This window comes from Alternaria incomplexa (assembly GCF_024043165.1).
Source record: "Alternaria incomplexa strain BMP 0042 chromosome Unknown scaffold_2, whole genome shotgun sequence".
In the NCBI taxonomy this organism is placed as follows: domain Eukaryota; kingdom Fungi; phylum Ascomycota; class Dothideomycetes; order Pleosporales; family Pleosporaceae; genus Alternaria; species Alternaria incomplexa.
In genome coordinates, this window is record NW_026249851.1 from 2,090,843 (window position 1) to 2,107,367 (window position 16,525).

Genomic DNA, 16,525 nt, shown 5'->3' on the forward strand with positions numbered 1-16,525 from the left:
CCACAGGACACGGACATTAGGACGTTGCTAGTAAGAATACATTGGTGGGTATCTCAAAACTTCTATATGCTCGGACTTTTATATGTAAATGTAGCACATTTCAATGCGTCAACGATCAGGCGGCAGCACTAGCAGCAGCCGGTTCTTTCGACACAGCTGCTGAATTTGTATCCTTGGTGCCGTTTGTGGGTGTCTCCTTGTTGGGCTCATCGTCCTCCAACCCCAGCTTCTTGAGGTCCACGGCCAAAGGATCAGACTCCGCTGTGCTTTCTGTAGGGCCTTCATATCCAGGTGGTGGCAACGCCCATTCAGGCAAGCCAGTCTCATAGTCCCACTTCCCTTCTTCACACCTGTATCTGCGCGCGTGCAGGTAGATACCCAACTCGTGCACACCCGGGTCGCTATACAGGTCTGTATCGCACACTTTGCATTTCTCCCCGGTCATTCGCTCCGCTTTCCTTTTGTTGTAGGCATCGACCATTTCGTCGTGGTATGCGACTGCATCGGCGACTTCTTCCTTGCCCATGCGCGAGAGGCGGGACATGATGTCTTCGTCGTCTTCGTCTTCGGATTGTCCGCGGCCGAGGGTGGGGCCGAACACGCGCTGATTGGCGTATATGGGGTCGTTCGATATGGGATGGCCGAGGAACTGGAGGTGGACGCGGAGCTGGTGGGTGCGGCCTGTTACTGGCATGCAGCGCACAATGGAGTAACCGCGGAGTTTCTTCCACGGCTGACCGTTGGGGCCTGTCTCTCCATCCTGCTTCTCGCCATTATTTCCGTCGTCTTTGGGCGGGTAGTATGCCAACCGCTTGAAGACCGTCTTCGCTTCCTTGCCGTTTGCGCGCACGCGGTTCAAACCGAGCTTCGGGCTGATCTGTAAGATAGGCTTCTCGCAGAGGATCTCTCCTTCTGGGAACTCGCCTACCACTCGCGTGATGTACTCCTTCTTGACCGTCCTCCCTCTGATTTGTGCACTCAGCTCCTCTGCCGCCTGCTTGTGCTTGCCAATGAACATAATGCCGCTGGTGAGCCTGTCGAGTCGATTACACGGCAACGGGTTCCAGGTATAGCCACGGTCGGCCCTCATGATCTCGATGATGGAGTTGAAGTTGTAGCGGCCGGCGGGGTGTACGGGCATGCCGGCGGGCTTGTTGATGACGATCATGTTGTCGTCTTCGTGGACGATGCCGATGGGCTGCGCGGTGCACGGAGGCTCGTGGCGGTGGAGGGTGTGGGATATGACATCGCCGTTCTTGACTATCGTCTTCGTGCTCGGGACTGGCTGGCCATTGATAACTACGCGACCCTCTTCTATGGCCTGCTTGTAGTACTCGGCTGGGCGGTCGCGGAACTCGCTAGAGAAGATGTCGAGAATTTCCCTGCCCCGCCATCTTTCCTTGCAGAAAGTATTGTATGTGAAGTGGTAGGGCGTGACCTTGCGCAGGCCATCTTCGAGGTAGTATGGGCGCGGCCAGGGATCGCAGGGCGTGATTGCGACGGCGGGGGGCTCCTTCCAGGGAAATTTGTCGTCGGGCAGGGGCGGGTATTTGTCGCGCGGGGGCGAGGGCACTAGGGCCATGGAGGGAGAGCCTGTGCTCGTCTTGGGCACAGGCAGGCGGCCCTTGGAGGCGAGGTATGCGAGGATGCGCGGAGAGGGCGCCAGAATCGCGGGGGAGAGTGGTTGAGGTGCGTGTGGGAGAATTCCATGCTGCGCAAGCCGAGGCTGATGGGTGACGCAGCCAACTAGCCCGTCGACTTCATGTCCGAGACGCGTCTTCCTCCAACACCAACCACAAGCAGAGACAACATGGCACAGCAGGCATTGAAGTCGCGTATACGGGGCGACTACAAGTTTCAACTCGAATACAGGACAAGATGGTGCGTTTTCTCGCGCGAGGCCCTTGTCGGTACTGACAGTAGGAAGGAGCGACAATGACATGTACCACCACATGAACAACAGCGTCTATTACTATCTGTATGTCTTCAATACCAAATGGGATACTGATACTGAGTATTTGCAGATTTGACTCCGTAGTCAACACATACCTCATACAGCACTGCTCACTGCACCCGCCTACCTCTCCACAGATCGGCCTCGTTGTACATTCGCACTGTGATTACCTCGCCCCTGTCGAGTTCCCCTCCGTCGTAGACCTAGCGTTACGAGTCAACAAGCTTGGGAAGAGCTCCGTCACGTACGAGATCGGCGTCTTCGAAAGGGGTCAAGACGAGGTCAAGGCCGTCGGCGAGTTCGTTCACGTCTTCGTGGACCGCGACAGCCGCCGACCTGGAAAGGATGGCATGAGTGACCAGCTCAAGACTGGTCTAGAAAAACTGCTGGCGGAGAAATCAAAGCTGTGATATACCTTGGCATCAGAGCTGCTGAGCTATGCATACAACAACACCCACAACCCAGCCATGTTGGCTGTATGGGGACCATTCCTACAGTCCTTGGAAGAGAATCGATTACGATTCGCCGTCAACCGGAATCACACCAGATATCAGCGAAGAGACACAGGCGGGGTATCGGTTAGCCATACTCCGGCAATGTATACCCGATACTCCAATCCTGCATTGCGTTCAGTTGTCTCCAGCACTAGAGATGGGGTTGCAAGACATACATCCTCACACCAAAGTCCAGCAGTTCTTCTCGCATCGTATTGTCTTTACTTTCATCCTACAGCTCAAATTCTCAGCTTCGACACCTCAAAGAGACAACACCATGTCCACCTCCGCAATCCAAGGCCCCGGCATCCTCTTCGTCCGCTCCCGCATCTCCCCTTCCGCCAACGAAATACTCTCCGAGCCCACTTTTCTCGCCTGGTACGACAATGAGCACATCCCTGAAGTAGTCTCTACATCGGGCGTCGACTCTGCTTTCCGCTTCATTGATATCCACAAGTCCGCACCTATTGGCAACGAGCAGAACCCGAAGCCATTTCTGGCATGTTATCCCATGGAAGACTTGGCCTTTACGCTGGGTGATGAGTTCAAGAACATAGGGTTCAGGAGTAGTGCGCTGCCCGGTAGTGGTGTGATTTATGATTTGGCGGATATGGATGTTATTTACCTGGGTATTGTGGGTAAGACACCGAAGAGAGAAGAGGGCGAAGGAGGTCGGCCGAAGTATGTGATCACGTCAGGTATTCGACCTGAGAAGCAGCCAGCAGAAGGACAGGTTACTGCGTTCTTCAAAAAGGTATGTTCTTTCTGTGCCACACACACTGAGTGTTTTGAAGGAGGGTCAATACTGATATTGATGTTCTAGCAAATCTCCACACTCGAAAAGTCGCCAGACTACATGCGCACACTCCGCTTCAAACTCCTCTACGCGAGGACGAATGCGCAATCCCGTGCTCTGAAGGGCCTGCCGACAACAGATGAACCACATCCCGAACCCTCGACCTGGCTGGCTATGCATAAGTTTGCGGGCGTACCTGACGAAAACTTTGTGAAAGCGCTGAGTGATGGTGTGAGCAAGGCTGCTGAAGAAGGTGGTTGGGGCGAGACGGAAATTGAGACGCTTGTTTGGAAACTAGATCGTGTGCATGGAGATGGGAAGTTCTTTGAGTAAGACAATGGTAGATTCGAGTTGGCAAGGATAAAGTTGTTCTTGTGCGATGCAAATGATAAATGCGTCAGAGATACAAAGCAGTACGTGAAGCGCTACAGATACCCCGTATTTCCCTTCGAACCCATTTCTTCTTTTTACGGTACATGATCAATACCACTTAATGCTCATGTCCATGCTCATGATCATGATCATGGCCATCCCCCTCCTTCTCATCCCACGGATGCCCCTCACCAACACCCTCCCACGGATCACCCTTCCACGTCATCCAAGTCTGATGGCCGCTAACATTCGCCTCCAACTCCCCACACCTCCTCTGCTCCCAACTCTCTTTCCCTGCTACAACAGCCCAATGTTTCTGCGCCCTGCCCGCCCAGTACTTCGCCCGATCCTCGATCCCGAAACTACTCCACGTATACGCCAGGATCTCTTCGTACTGGGGTAGTTCGGTTAGGAGCCCTTCCTCTTCTAGGTGCTCAATGAGTTTGGGGAGAAGGCCGAGAAGCTGCGGTGAGTCCTCTGGGTCGGTGGGTAGAACGGATTTCAGCGCTTTGATCTCTGAGAGGCGGTCGTTGGATGCCATTATTGCGTCGTCGTCTGCGGTGCATAGAGGACAGGTGCAGGTGAAACCGAAGTTTGCTTCTATAGACTTCACGCGACGCCGGCGAGCACGTCTTTCGAAGCCATCTAAGCAGTAATTAATTTGGTATTTCCAGTCATATCATTGTGAGGTGGTCACTTACAGCTTCTCGTGATCTCTTCTCCTGGCTTAATGTCCTTGAGAGCGAAGACTTCAAATGAGAGGGTGTAGTCGTCGAAACGCCATAGAGTGTTAGGTCGACAAGCATGATTGATGCGCTGTATTGAAGTTAGCATATATTTAAAGGCAAGTCTATCGGTCATGACTTACCGCAGCCTCGGGAATAACTGCCAAAAGCTGGGGCAGCTCGTCAACCCATGGCCATTTCACAGCAATGCCGTTCGTCACGACAATGTCTTCGACGGTGCCATCCACATTGACGTCCAATCTCTTGACCATCTCTCTAGTCTTTTCCGGCAAATGATCGACTGCCTGCTTCAACACGAGCTGTGGCCTCGGCATCTCCGGTATTTCCAGTATCTGTTTAGCGACGAACAGCACAGGAGTCTGCACGATCAAACTCTCGCCTGGAAAGATCCCGGCGATATCTTTCTTTGCAAACAACCCTTTTCCCTTCTCTCCCGCGTATCTTACCTCCCACATACCCATCTCTTCTCCCACCTGACCTTCCATGCCTCCAATGCTCATGCCAAACGTCTCCATCGTCACGCTAGCCGCGACCTCGGGGCTCACAACAAAGCTTATTCCGCGACCGTTGTTGTAGTTGGCATTGGTGTAGGCACAGAATGTCTGATGAACATCTGATCCTGTGCTCTCGTTCTCTTTACTGGGTAGTACGATGTCTACGCATGTAGGGTGATGCGTCCATGGAAAGGTATCGGAAGTGTAGCCATCCTGGGCCACGGGACAAACTGTTGAAGGTTTATTGATAAGGCCGTCTTGAATAACGGGACTGCGTGCTGTATAAAACAGTTCCGCCCTGGTAGTCGACGCGCATAGGAGTGCGGTCGAGACAGCGAGATAACTGGGTAGGTGCCGTCGCCGCGGCCATGTTGCTGTGACCATCTTCCAAGCTTTTTACTGTGTACTTTCTTATTTTTCTCAAAAGATGCCGAAAAGATAAAGAAAATCAAAGAAGCAAGACGTTAACATCTTCGACGTCGGAAGAATTAATCGCGCGAGATAGGAAGCCACGTTTCACGAGTAATCACGAGTAATGATCTCCGAAACCCCTGTTGCTGAAACGTGCTGGCTGCTTGGCGGTTGCGTTGCGCCTGCATCTAGATTGTCTTGGGGATGCATGAGGCCAGTGAGGTTTGGGGCTGTTACCGTCGTTTGATGAGATAGATGATCCGGCAGAGTGGCTGATGTGGGGATGACTAGCTTCAGCGCCGGGAGAGTCGGTTGAATGGCGCACGTGAGCTGTGAGAACATCGCGCCTTCCTACCCTACCGAAGCGAGATCCTCATCCGACGGACCACAACTACATCGTATGATTTCCATGGTGTGCTGAATCAATTTTCGGCGGGTGCGATCATCCCAACGGACCTCATGTCTGGCAGGGGCAACATGCGCACACTGTGAGGTTGCGTCTTGAGGGCTGCGCTTCGACAGCGAGGTTCTGGCTTGCGTAGGCCAAACAAACGTCAGAGACGATGATATGAAGGTTTTACCATCTCAAGTGGGTTTAAAATTCTCTCAAGCACAATGGCAATCACGACCTCTAACAAGCTTCCCAATTGCTTGTAACGCGCAACAAACCCTCGCAAGTATAAGGCACAAGCTGGAGCGCTCTCCACTCTGCAGCCTAAGTGCACAACCAGCGCCCTCAGTATCTAACATGCCTTCAAGAGATCCGCTCCATGCTCGCGTCATAGAGCTCATGGACGTGACTTCTAATCTGATCATCGAAGAGAAGAACCAGCTCGCGAGTAAGTCGTCCAAGCGTTACTGTCCCCTTCCGCGGACGCCTAGTATACAAGAGCTAATATGACCAGATGATCTACGCTTCATCATCACCGTTGTTAAAGGGTACGTCGATACCAATCCACTATCTTTGAATCTGGCCCTGGAGTGTAATACTCATGGCGAGTTTCGCATGCTCTTCGTTCGCGATGATCAGTTCATCTTGGGGAGGACCACGAATACGCGCAATGCGGCATTGGATGGTTTACGACGGACAGTGGAGGAGTTGATTGATGTGTTTGTATCGCGTAACTCTGTCAAGCTAATGGTATAATCGGTACTATCAGATGAACCCTACCACATCTATTCCTACAATTCACTCTCCTTGCAACCTCGACATGTACTACCTCCGCATCTTCCGCCTGTGATGCTCGACCAGATCCTTCTCGAGCACCATAACAGCGTCGAAATGATTCTCCCCGACAGCCTTCGCAATAAATTTCTTCTCCTCCTTTCCATTCACATATAGGCTCGCCTCCACGGACTCTCCGGCTCTACTGCTGATGATCAAGAACTCCTTCTCATCCCTGACCCCGAAATCGGGTTCGTATATGGCACGACCTAACAACTCATTAGTATCGTAAAATACCGTCAAACTTGGACAAACGCCAAACTCACCGACAGCCATCTTTCCTGCCCTCGCTAGCCAAGCCATAGCGAGCGCCTCTCGCTTATCAGGTACCCTTTCATCCTTCTGCTCCGCTAGGTTTCGTATATCCCGCGCCGCTTCCTCATCCTCTTTGTCTCTTTCCCACTCCGGCTCGCATTTGATTCTTGGTCTGATGTTCATGCCGCGGTCCATGTCGGAAGAATTCCATGTGAAGTGCTCGTGTTTCCAGTCGTTTGCTGCTGTTCTGAAGGAGCGGTGTTCGCGGGTGCGAGCGATTTCTGCGGGGTTGTCGACAGCGCGGATGTGCGTGAGATAGTGGCTAGATGAAGACGGTGGTAGGACTTTGACGGTGATGTAGTATGTTGGTGCGATCAAGGCTGCGCCGTGGAGTTGTGCGGGGCTGGTTGGCATGGTTGCGCTTCGGGTGTTGGGAAGTATGCGGCGATTGGATATGTTGGGATCTGCCAGTAGTCAACAGTAGTTGGATTGGTGTGAGTATTAAAGTCAGAAACTCATAGTAGCCACATAAATAGTCCGCTCAGTCAGTGAATTTCATTCCTACTAGCTGGCTAGTGAAGTGTCGCAAACGCTATGCGAACGCGGCTTCAACAATGCACAAGCTTGCACTATATTCCATGTCTGTTTGACAGCTAAAAAGAGCTTCAAGCATCGTGTAGTTTCACATTCCATGTCCCACCTCTTGAAGTTGCGAATCGCGATGCTTGCTTGACAATGATAACTGCGGCGTAGAAAGGAGATGATCATTTCACGCGACGCGTTATGTGTATTTGATAAAGCAAGTTCTTAGTCAAGTACTAGACTGTCTGTAGGGTTGCCTATTGCGGAAAGATACGTCCTACAGTATCTTATATAGAGGATACTCATTCCTCACAGAGTAAAGAAAGTCGTAATGACATATCGTGTAAAGCCGTTGAAGAACGTTCACCAGTGACGATTCTCAGAACCTACGGGTTATGCTAGTCCCACGCCGTGCCATCATCTGAACCAGTACTCACGCCATAGGGAAAAGCTACATGGGGCAACTCCTAGTACCTGCCGCCTGGTGGCGGTTGGCCATACTGCTGCTGACCTGGGTATCCACCGGGGCCTCCTTGGGGCGGTCGCTGCTGGCCATACTGACCTGGTGGAGGTGCTTGTTGACCGTAGCCTTGTGGAGGTGCGCCGGGTGGAGCACCGTATCCTTGGGGCGGATGCTGACCAGGTGGAGCACCGTAACCCTGGGGTGGCTGCTGTCCATAGCCTTGCGGCGGCTGTTGGCCATAGCCCTGGGGTGGCTGTTGGCCGTAACCTGGAGGAGGTGCGCCATACTGGCCGGGTGGTGCGCCGTACCCGCCAGGTGCTGGGTTGCTCTTCTCGTCCTTCGAGTCGTAGCTTCGATCAATGGCACCGAGAAGAAGCTTGATGATCCAAAGATCGGGTGTAAGATCGACAGGAGGGTTTGCGCGCATCATCTCTTCCTGTTCGTTCTCGAAGTCTAATTCTGCGTGAGCACAGGTCTAGTCTGGATGGTATGAGACTTACTGGACGTGCAGTCAACCATGGGGCCAACGTCGGGTTCCTCATCGAGTTGACTGAGGAATTTCCTAGCAGTCACATCGTTTCCTACCTGAGCAAACTCAAAAGCGACTGCACCACGGCCGTAGGGCGTCGACTGAAGATGTCTGTAGGTGTCCCTGATGATATCAAAAATCAAGGTTGACTTCTCACCTGCAGGCTGCCCGTCGGTGATGGCAATGACCAATACTGGCTTCTGCATCTGTCCTGAGCGTGCCTTTGGGAGTACTATCTCATTGATGACCTTCTTCTCCATGGAGGTACCCATGGGTGTGAGGCCCTTGAAGTTGACGCCACGCATGATCTCTGCGACCTGAGCCTCAGTCGCGACGCCATCTTGGAGAGGCCGACCCTGTTGGTCGCGAGCTCCCGAGAGATCGGTGTTCATGCAGCGGACAGAGATGCCATCGTTGTCAAAGAGAGTTGCAGCGAACGAGACTCGGTCCAAAATAAGGCGCAAATCTGTGATACGGCTGCCTTCCTCTTCGAACTGCATGGATCCACTGTCATCTAATGGATGTCAGCTTGATCACGATTCTCGAGCTGAGAAAATTACCGATGTATAGCACGATGTCGTAAAGCGCTAGTTTAACAATGTCATTGGCAATCTCCTTCTGGATCTTCCAGCGCGAGATGACTTGATTGATCTTCGCGGGCGCTTGTTGAGCAATCTGGTCAATATGTTGGCAGATCGGGAAGTTCTGGAGGCCCTTCTCTTGGATGCAGGCTTGCAGAAGCTGCTTGTAGCCCGCGATCTCAGCTGGTCCGGCCTGAACCTGTTGGGGAGGGGGCGGGCCGCCGCCATATCCTCCTTGTGGTGGAGGTGCGCCATACTGGCCCTGCGGAGGCTGTACTGGTGGTCCACCCTAATATCACGTTAGTCTCTGCACAGATCTTCGCGGAAAGTCACTAGCTCTGCGCCTTTGCTCATACGTGGGTTTGAAAATCGAAAAAATCTAAATTAGTACGAACATTCGGTTGGAAAGCGGGCTGCTGGCCGTAAGGTTGGCCATATTGCTGCGGCGCCTGTCCATAAGCGGGTTGCTGTGGTTGGCCCCATTGGCTTTGCTGCTGGTAAGGCTGTTGTGGTGGTTGCTGTCCATACGGCGGCGGGACCTGTGGCTGATTCCACTGCGCGGGGGGCGCTTGACCTGGTTGTGGGGACTGTGGGAATGACGATTGAGAATATGGAGATGAAGGCTGTTGTCCTGGCGGCGGTGGAGGGGGTCTGCTATACCCTGACTGCCCTTGTGGATATGGTGAAGATGCGCCATATTGGGTGGGAGCTGCCGGTTGCGCAAAAGGCGACTGCGGCGGCGCATACGAACCAGGACGCGGAGGCATAGGAGGACCAGGCTGTTGTTGTTGCGCATAAGGATTTGGCGCCTGCCCGGCGTTGGGCTGATAGGCAGTATAGCTAGATGACATCTTGCTTGATAGAGGCATGTGTGGCTAGGTCCAGGAACGAAGTGTGGCGGAAAAAGTCCAGAGTGGATGCCGGGCGTGCGATAATTTATTGGTGCCAAAAGCAAGTGGAGAACTAGGGAAGAGGCTTGCGAATGCCCAGTCTTAAGTAGCGGGTAGGGAAGGGCGATGACGACGCAGAGCAAGTGACAAGAGAAAGAAAGAGCTTTGGGCTTACCCCGGGAGCACCGGCACCTTGGGCACCTGGATACGCTTGATACTGTGGCTGTCCAGGCTACGTTGCATTAGTGAATCATTGCCAACATCACCCTTCACTTGAAGACTTACGTAGCCGCCTTGTCCACCGGGCGGAGGATAGCCAGATGCAGCCTGAGCCGCCTGCATCTTAGATGCGAGCTTCGCCTGGTTAGCTATGACGAAGGTGGGGTGGAGGGGTAGCTAAGGAGCTGGCGATAACATACACCCATCTTTCTATTGCGTGTAATGGTTCTGTTGCGTGACAGAGGATTGAGAAAGTCGGACAAGGCTGATTCTCGAGATAGGATTTGACAAGGTTGAGATGGAAGGTCAGGTTATAATGTATGCCTTGCGATGTTGGCAAGAGCCGAAGCTGACGTGCTTACCTGCTAAGCCCCCGCCGGTGCACCGCCCTAGTCACGTATTGGTTAACGCCACATGGCCATTGTTCATTGCACACCAACACCGTGGCTGTTTGTTATGAAATGTGGGAACGCGTGAGGCTGTGCCTTCGGATAAAGTGACGAACGAGCGGGGCATTATCAGGCAACCGGATTTTGTACCAAACATTCTTGAGGCATGTGAAGCTGGCGTTCAAGGACCCTGCTGCGCCTCCACTCGATCCGACCGACAGTTACAAGTGCATATACATTTGCACAGCGCCCGCAGCTTATAAGGGCAATATATGCGCATGGGGTTTTAAGTTTTGTAATATTGTGCGTTCCAACACGCTCATGTTTGGATCGTTAAAGCATAGCAAACGTTCAGAATCTTGGTGTGCGCCGGTGCATCTCAAGAAATTCCAGGTTCCGCTCAAGGTGAGCTCGGGATTTTGGACGGTGTCACTGAATCAAGGCACTAATTCTGCTTTCGCTAGAATAAATGGGGTCGAGGTACTCAAGCATGTACGAAACCACATTGTAGCCCATTACACTGCTTTGGTGGTTATCTCATATCGTTCCAAGGTGGTTTCGAAGTAGTTCGCTTTACTTCCCACGCTGATCTCGTAACCATCGAGCGTTTCAGGCTCACTCAATTCCCCACTACGCTCTGCTGCGAGAGCATCTCCAAGTATCGTACCAAGCTGAGCCTCATCTAGAACATTCACTCGATGAAAGTCCATTAGACTCGGGAGACCGCAGTACTTGAAGCGAATCTTCTTGCTTAGGGCCGAGCTATGCAGACTTCCATGGTCTAAGATGAAAGCAATGCCTTGAACTTCGTAGCGTGTCTCTGGTGGAGTGCAATGGTAGTCCTTATATACCTCCAACACTAGGGCGTTGTGCAAATCCGTTGCGCCGGTGAATACAGCAAGTCTTGTACCTTCGGCCAAGATTTGCTGGCCTGAGAGATATGTTATGGGGTGAGTGGCCTCGCCAGTGTCGCCTTTCTCTGCGACTCGTTGCATCGAGGCCCAGCAGTCTTTTGTGTTCTTGGTGATCGCGGAAGACATTATATCAACCATGCTGCAACATAGATTTAGATGGCCTCGGCTTTGTCTAGTCGCTCGATGTCGCGACTGTTGGGTAAGCGCATTGATGAAGGCTCTTTGAGACAAAGCCACGGCGGCTTCACTGGAAGTCACCATCCGGCTACCCAGCCAGCGGTACTTCAGAAAGTTGTTGAGCGCACCCGTACGTTCCGACCCTGCATTGAGACAACTTACGGCGTTCTGAACATCTGGTGGTAAGGAAAGCTGGACTCCTCTCCTAGTATGATACCAGTACTCATATCGATACGGAAGGTAGAGCACATCTGTAGCGTGGAGAAATTGTAGCGATGCAGTTACCTCGAGCCCTCGAGCCAGTACAAAGCTGCTATCTCTAGTACCCGGTGCCACCTCAAGACTATATCTTGCAATGTCTTCGCGATCCAGATTCAGTACGCGACGGAACAGATTGAGAAAGTCGCGCTCTTTCCACAGATCCGGTTCCCCACTTTCGCATTGGTTTTGCAGCAGACTTACGAACAACTGCTTGGTCGATAAGTTGTAGTCGGGTATGAGACGATGCGAGGTCCTGGGATTCTGAGAGGCAAGACCCAGCAGTGCATATATCTTGTCGTGAATAACGCTACACTTCGACCTGGAGAACGATTCGATCAACCACCGAAGCTCGAACGCTAGCGGCCAATCCCAGGCGGTGAGATACGGTAGGGATATCTTCGGATCTCCGTAGGCTCGATACTCTCTCCGAGAGTATAGAAGTTTCCACCCTGGAATATGTGGAGTCTCCATGCGAATTCGGTCCACTCCCATCACACGGCTCAGTTCGTCTGCATCTGCACGGTACTCGCCTAGCCAGACTTCTAGGACTTGGGGCAATAACGCTTCTTGAATAACCCACATGCGCTCCCAGTATGGCTTGTGCAGGATATCCGCTATAGTCTTGTGCGTCCATCCGCTACCAAGATGGCGATCGGGTACAAACGGATACGCCACAGTTTCCTCGGGGGTTATCTCTCCCAGCCATGCAATGACTGATTTCGCTGTCGAATATAGGTCTCGCATTTTGGTGATTTGTTGATTACGCTCTTCGATGTCATCTTGGTTGATACCTTTCTCCGAACATTAGCGCTATTAACTAATCGCATTGACACATACTCACAAATGGCATCAATCCATAGAGCAGCGTCACCACCTATGTTCCAAGAGCGAAAACGATGAAGGAAGTCCCAAAGATTCTTTCCGATCTCGATGTCCACACCATTGCATTGTACATTGCGTTTGCCATTGTCAAGAGACCAGGTATACGACAATGCGTGGTAAGGCAGACCATCGCGGAGGTTTGCATGTAAGAGTAGACATCGAAGGGGTTCGTGAGTATCCCCGGGATATACTCTGAGCAATCGAATGGTGTTATTATTCGGATCAAGAGGTCTGTATAAGAAGGGCGGCATGCCGCCTGTGAGGCTGTCCAAAGCGGGGCCGACCAGGTAAAAACAGACTGCCTGCGCTCCCTTAACCTGTAGCTGAACTTAGAGAAATAGATGGGATTCGGGCCACCAAGTTTCCAGTAATCTCAGGCTGCGTGAGGCGTGTGTTATCATGAGTGAGGGGTTCGGACGCCGATGAGGGCAGCACATGTTTGAAAAGTAACAGTGCATGACTTGTGCATATGCTGTGACACAGTGTGTGATTGCCACGTTGTCAGCGAATCCAATGCCGGTCTTATGACGAAGAGTCGCGTCGAATCCTTAGCGAGTGGGCGGATGCAGGTGTGCTGGGGGATGGGCGCTTAGTTGTTTGTACCCGTTTGTAATACACCGAGTGGGTTTCCCAAGTACTGGTTCTGTACTTTAGCTGATAAGTAATAGAGGAATAATTCTTGCATAGTGTTGAGGCATATCGTTCTAAAGCCTGCTGCGCATCTGTGTAGCTGTGCTGAGCGGTAGCCTAGGGGGCGGGCATGCGGTGACGAAAGAAACCGTGTCATGTCTCGGAATACTTGCTGGCTACAATCTTGATTAGACCACCTTTTTGTGTACCTTCCTCATTCAATGAATAACGTTACTGCCAAAAGGTATGTGAAACTAGCAGGATCGCGTGCTCTTCTTTTGGCGCAGCGCAGTTTTGAGGAGTGGCGACGGCGATCACTATCATAGCTACATTCGTCTCGTATTAGGCCATCGTGTATCTTTATAAGTGCGAATCGTTATAATAGGCAGAATCAGAGATCCGATACAGGCCGTCGAGGGGGAAGCCGCCACCAGCCGTGTCGGCGGGCGATGCCCCGCGGGCCGCAACCCCGCCCGCCCTCAACTCAATCCATACATACGATCATGCACTCGTGCATACACTATTTACTTCACGTGCGGAGACAGTCCTTGATGACCTGCTCAACTTTGCGTAAAGAAATTTCTTGTCCTCATATTAGCATCTGTGATCCAGCAGTCAACATTCTCGCGTTTGGCTTCGCGACAGTCGGCTTCTTGTTTCTCGCTGATAAATCCAGACGCGATAGCCTGCACGATGGCTCACCAGCATCTCATCGAGGACCGGTTTTGACTATCGGACTGCGTATCATGCAAAGTCTTACTTTCGGCTGGGTCCTCTGGAATCAATAAATTCAGTGGACATGGGAAAAGAACTCACCGGTTCGAGGGTGATAAGACTGCCAAATATCAGTGATCAAAGTGAGTGGTGTTAGAACGCACGTACTGAAACATCCGACAGGCTTTGCAAATTCTCACAATCCTTCCTACATACATATCACGAAGCAGTGATATATGAAAGCATCGATCCGATTGCGATATATGAATCAAGCACGATAGGAGGGCTTCATTTCTCAATTTGATGTTAACCTCCTGTCCGTCTATACCCTATAGCAAGACCACTTGTCCCATCCACCATCACACCAAGCATACACGTTGCTGCCGTACTGCCTCGTACATGCTGCAGGAGTGTCGACATTCAAGACTATACCGACGTTGAGGGCTCCACCTGAGCATCGCCAGTCGTTGCATGAATTTCCAAGGCTGTGTGTAGCAGTCAAAGGCAAACCATACTGCTCACGGCAGGCCCGGGGCAGGCCCGGGGCATGTCTATGCCGCCGAGTCTCTGGCCAGCTGCCGCTGCAGCAGCTGCTGGCGCGACGAGCGCTGCTGGGGCGCCAGATGCTGGCCCGGCGAGGAGGCCGAAGCTGATAATGGCACCGAGAACTGTAGTGTGGGTAACCATATTGTTCCCTGTACACAGACGAGTGGAAGTTAGTAATTGGAGAGATAGGTTTCTATGTCTCAGTTTGGGGAAAGGAAAGATCTCGCTACTGCCACATACCTAGGTATCTGATGAAGACTGATGCGAACAGGTAGATCGTGGCTGGGTCTTGAAATTTGTGAGATGGTCGCTGTGTGCTCGGTGAGTGGGTGACTATGGAGGGGAGCTACCTAGGTATTCAAGGTGAAGAAGAGTAGTTCTTATAGTGATTTGCTCCTGCTTCGAACATGCGCCTTCATGTAGGTCGTCCAGGCATATTGATTACTAGCCACGTCACAACTGTCGACCAAATGATCTTACTTGTACGCTAGACGTTGGAAGGGAGGGGAAGGGGGTGGGTCTAAGATCGTTTATGCTACTATGCGGCGCAGCTTGGTGTAGCCGAAGTAGTGATAAGCAGACGCAAACATATGTGGCAAGGCTCTCGACCTTGGAGCATATCGTCTTCCAAATCCGGACGTTATACAGCTACCATTATAAGCCCGCATCACCTATTAACTCTTTCTGGTCCCCTTACGCACCCCGCCCTGAACCCCATCCCTTCCATTAGTCCGCGCACATTCTGGCCTTCTGCTGCTAAACAGTGCATATACGGCAAATTGGTGTATGTCATCAGCCTTGCAAACTCTGTGTAGAAGTCTTGCTTACGTTTGCGTTCTTCAAATTCGTAAACGCGACAAACCGGAATGAAGGCTGCGAATGAACACTCGCCAAGTAACCAATACACAACTCGTGAGAATGGATGTGTTTTGGCATCCGAAAGACCTTGCAAAGTCCTCGTTGAAGATGGACCGTGAAACAGTGGGACGTAAAGCCATCAACTCGAAAGCGACATGTCAACCACAAACGACAGGAAGAATGTGAATTTGTATGTCCGTCTATGCCTTGTAGCAGCCCCAGCTGAGCGCATCCCCATTGCACCGAGCATACACTCCAGCCCCATATTGATTAACGCATGCCCGAGGAGTGTTGACGCCCGTCTTAAAATTAGTATACGCATCCCAGCACTTCCAACCGTTGCATGTACTATCAAACCGAAGAGCTCTCCACTGAGGTCCAATCTCCTTTATACAATAGGCGTCCATGTTAATGCCCTAAATCATCGATGTCTGAAGTTAGTGTTTGTCTCACCAAGATTGCTTAAATGGGAGAATTTACCCCCAGGTATTCGCCTGCTGCTGCTGCTGCGGCAGTGGCGGGTTCGGCAAGGGGTGCAGGAGCAGCAAGGGCTACAGGATCGGCAACTGCTGCTGGAGCGGCAACTGTGGGCGAAGCGAAGAGACCGAAGCTGATGATTGCGCGGATAATAGTGGTGTGAGTGACCATGTTGGCGGGTGCGTTCTAAGTAAGATTAGCCATTGTAAAGGCGTGCGTATATACATTGAAGTACATATGTCGTAGATCGTGCTGAAGGAAGGGACTCGTTACTAGGACATACTTGATGAAGATCGCTGTGGACAGGCGTACGGTATCTAGCTCTTTCAATCTATGAAGGGTCTGTTGCGTATCAGAAGAATGAATGGGGATGGGAAGGAGCTGTTCGAGACGAAGAAGAGCCATTCTTATAGCAATTATATCATCTTTGAACATACGCTTCTATTAGGTCGTCAGGGCGTAAGGCGTATTCTTTGTCGCCCGGTTCGAAGTATGGACTAGGCTATCCTCATCGCAGGCTAAAGTTCTGGGGCGTAAGCTGAAGTGACATAGACCGGCATGCGATGCACTCTGGTGGAGTGCCGTTCATGCTGACATGCAGCATAGCTTAGAAAAGACAGGTGAGTCTATTGACAAGCGGCCCGATCCTATGTAGCAAGTCTGCTG

At 51.9% G+C, this 16,525-nt stretch overlaps 8 protein-coding genes across 8 annotated transcripts; 2 read left to right on the forward strand and 6 right to left on the reverse strand.

The window, feature by feature from the left end:
• Positions 1–115: 115 nt before the first annotated feature.
• J4E90_002203 (uncharacterized protein) lies at positions 116–1,582 on the reverse strand (the record flags this gene model as incomplete). The annotated part of the gene is made up of 1 exon (XM_051431784.1): positions 116–1,582. The coding sequence occupies one exon, from the start codon at positions 1,580–1,582 to the stop codon at positions 116–118; it is 1,467 nt and encodes a 488-aa protein (XP_051294918.1).
• Positions 1,583–1,810: 228 nt separating this feature from the next.
• On the forward strand, positions 1,811–2,364 carry J4E90_002204 (uncharacterized protein; the record flags this gene model as incomplete). The annotated part of the gene is made up of 3 exons (XM_051431785.1): positions 1,811–1,881; positions 1,928–1,978; positions 2,025–2,364. 3 exons carry the CDS (start codon positions 1,811–1,813, stop codon positions 2,362–2,364), a joined length of 462 nt encoding a protein of 153 aa, XP_051294919.1.
• Positions 2,365–2,725: 361 nt separating this feature from the next.
• Positions 2,726–3,577, forward strand: J4E90_002205 (uncharacterized protein; the record flags this gene model as incomplete). The annotated part of the gene is made up of 2 exons (XM_051431786.1): positions 2,726–3,202; positions 3,272–3,577. The coding sequence occupies 2 exons, from the start codon at positions 2,726–2,728 to the stop codon at positions 3,575–3,577; spliced, it is 783 nt and encodes a 260-aa protein (XP_051294920.1).
• A 157-nt stretch (positions 3,578–3,734) lies between these two features.
• J4E90_002206 (uncharacterized protein) lies at positions 3,735–4,877 on the reverse strand (the record flags this gene model as incomplete). The annotated part of the gene is made up of 3 exons (XM_051431787.1): positions 3,735–4,261; positions 4,318–4,432; positions 4,485–4,877. The coding sequence occupies 3 exons, from the start codon at positions 4,875–4,877 to the stop codon at positions 3,735–3,737; spliced, it is 1,035 nt and encodes a 344-aa protein (XP_051294921.1).
• Positions 4,878–6,483: 1,606 nt separating this feature from the next.
• J4E90_002207 (uncharacterized protein) lies at positions 6,484–7,161 on the reverse strand (the record flags this gene model as incomplete). Its single annotated transcript, XM_051431788.1, has 2 exons — positions 6,484–6,701; positions 6,759–7,161. 2 exons carry the CDS (start codon positions 7,159–7,161, stop codon positions 6,484–6,486), a joined length of 621 nt encoding a protein of 206 aa, XP_051294922.1.
• Positions 7,162–7,796: 635 nt separating this feature from the next.
• J4E90_002208 (uncharacterized protein) lies at positions 7,797–9,669 on the reverse strand (the record flags this gene model as incomplete). Its single annotated transcript, XM_051431789.1, has 4 exons — positions 7,797–8,245; positions 8,293–8,835; positions 8,882–9,191; positions 9,298–9,669. The coding sequence occupies 4 exons, from the start codon at positions 9,667–9,669 to the stop codon at positions 7,797–7,799; spliced, it is 1,674 nt and encodes a 557-aa protein (XP_051294923.1).
• Positions 9,670–9,963: 294 nt separating this feature from the next.
• Positions 9,964–10,217, reverse strand: J4E90_002209 (uncharacterized protein; the record flags this gene model as incomplete). Its single annotated transcript, XM_051431790.1, has 2 exons — positions 9,964–10,152; positions 10,212–10,217. The coding sequence occupies 2 exons, from the start codon at positions 10,215–10,217 to the stop codon at positions 9,964–9,966; spliced, it is 195 nt and encodes a 64-aa protein (XP_051294924.1).
• A 698-nt stretch (positions 10,218–10,915) lies between these two features.
• Positions 10,916–12,496, reverse strand: J4E90_002210 (uncharacterized protein; the record flags this gene model as incomplete). Its single annotated transcript, XM_051431791.1, has 1 exon — positions 10,916–12,496. One exon carries the CDS (start codon positions 12,494–12,496, stop codon positions 10,916–10,918), a length of 1,581 nt encoding a protein of 526 aa, XP_051294925.1.
• Positions 12,497–16,525: the final 4,029 nt, after the last annotated feature.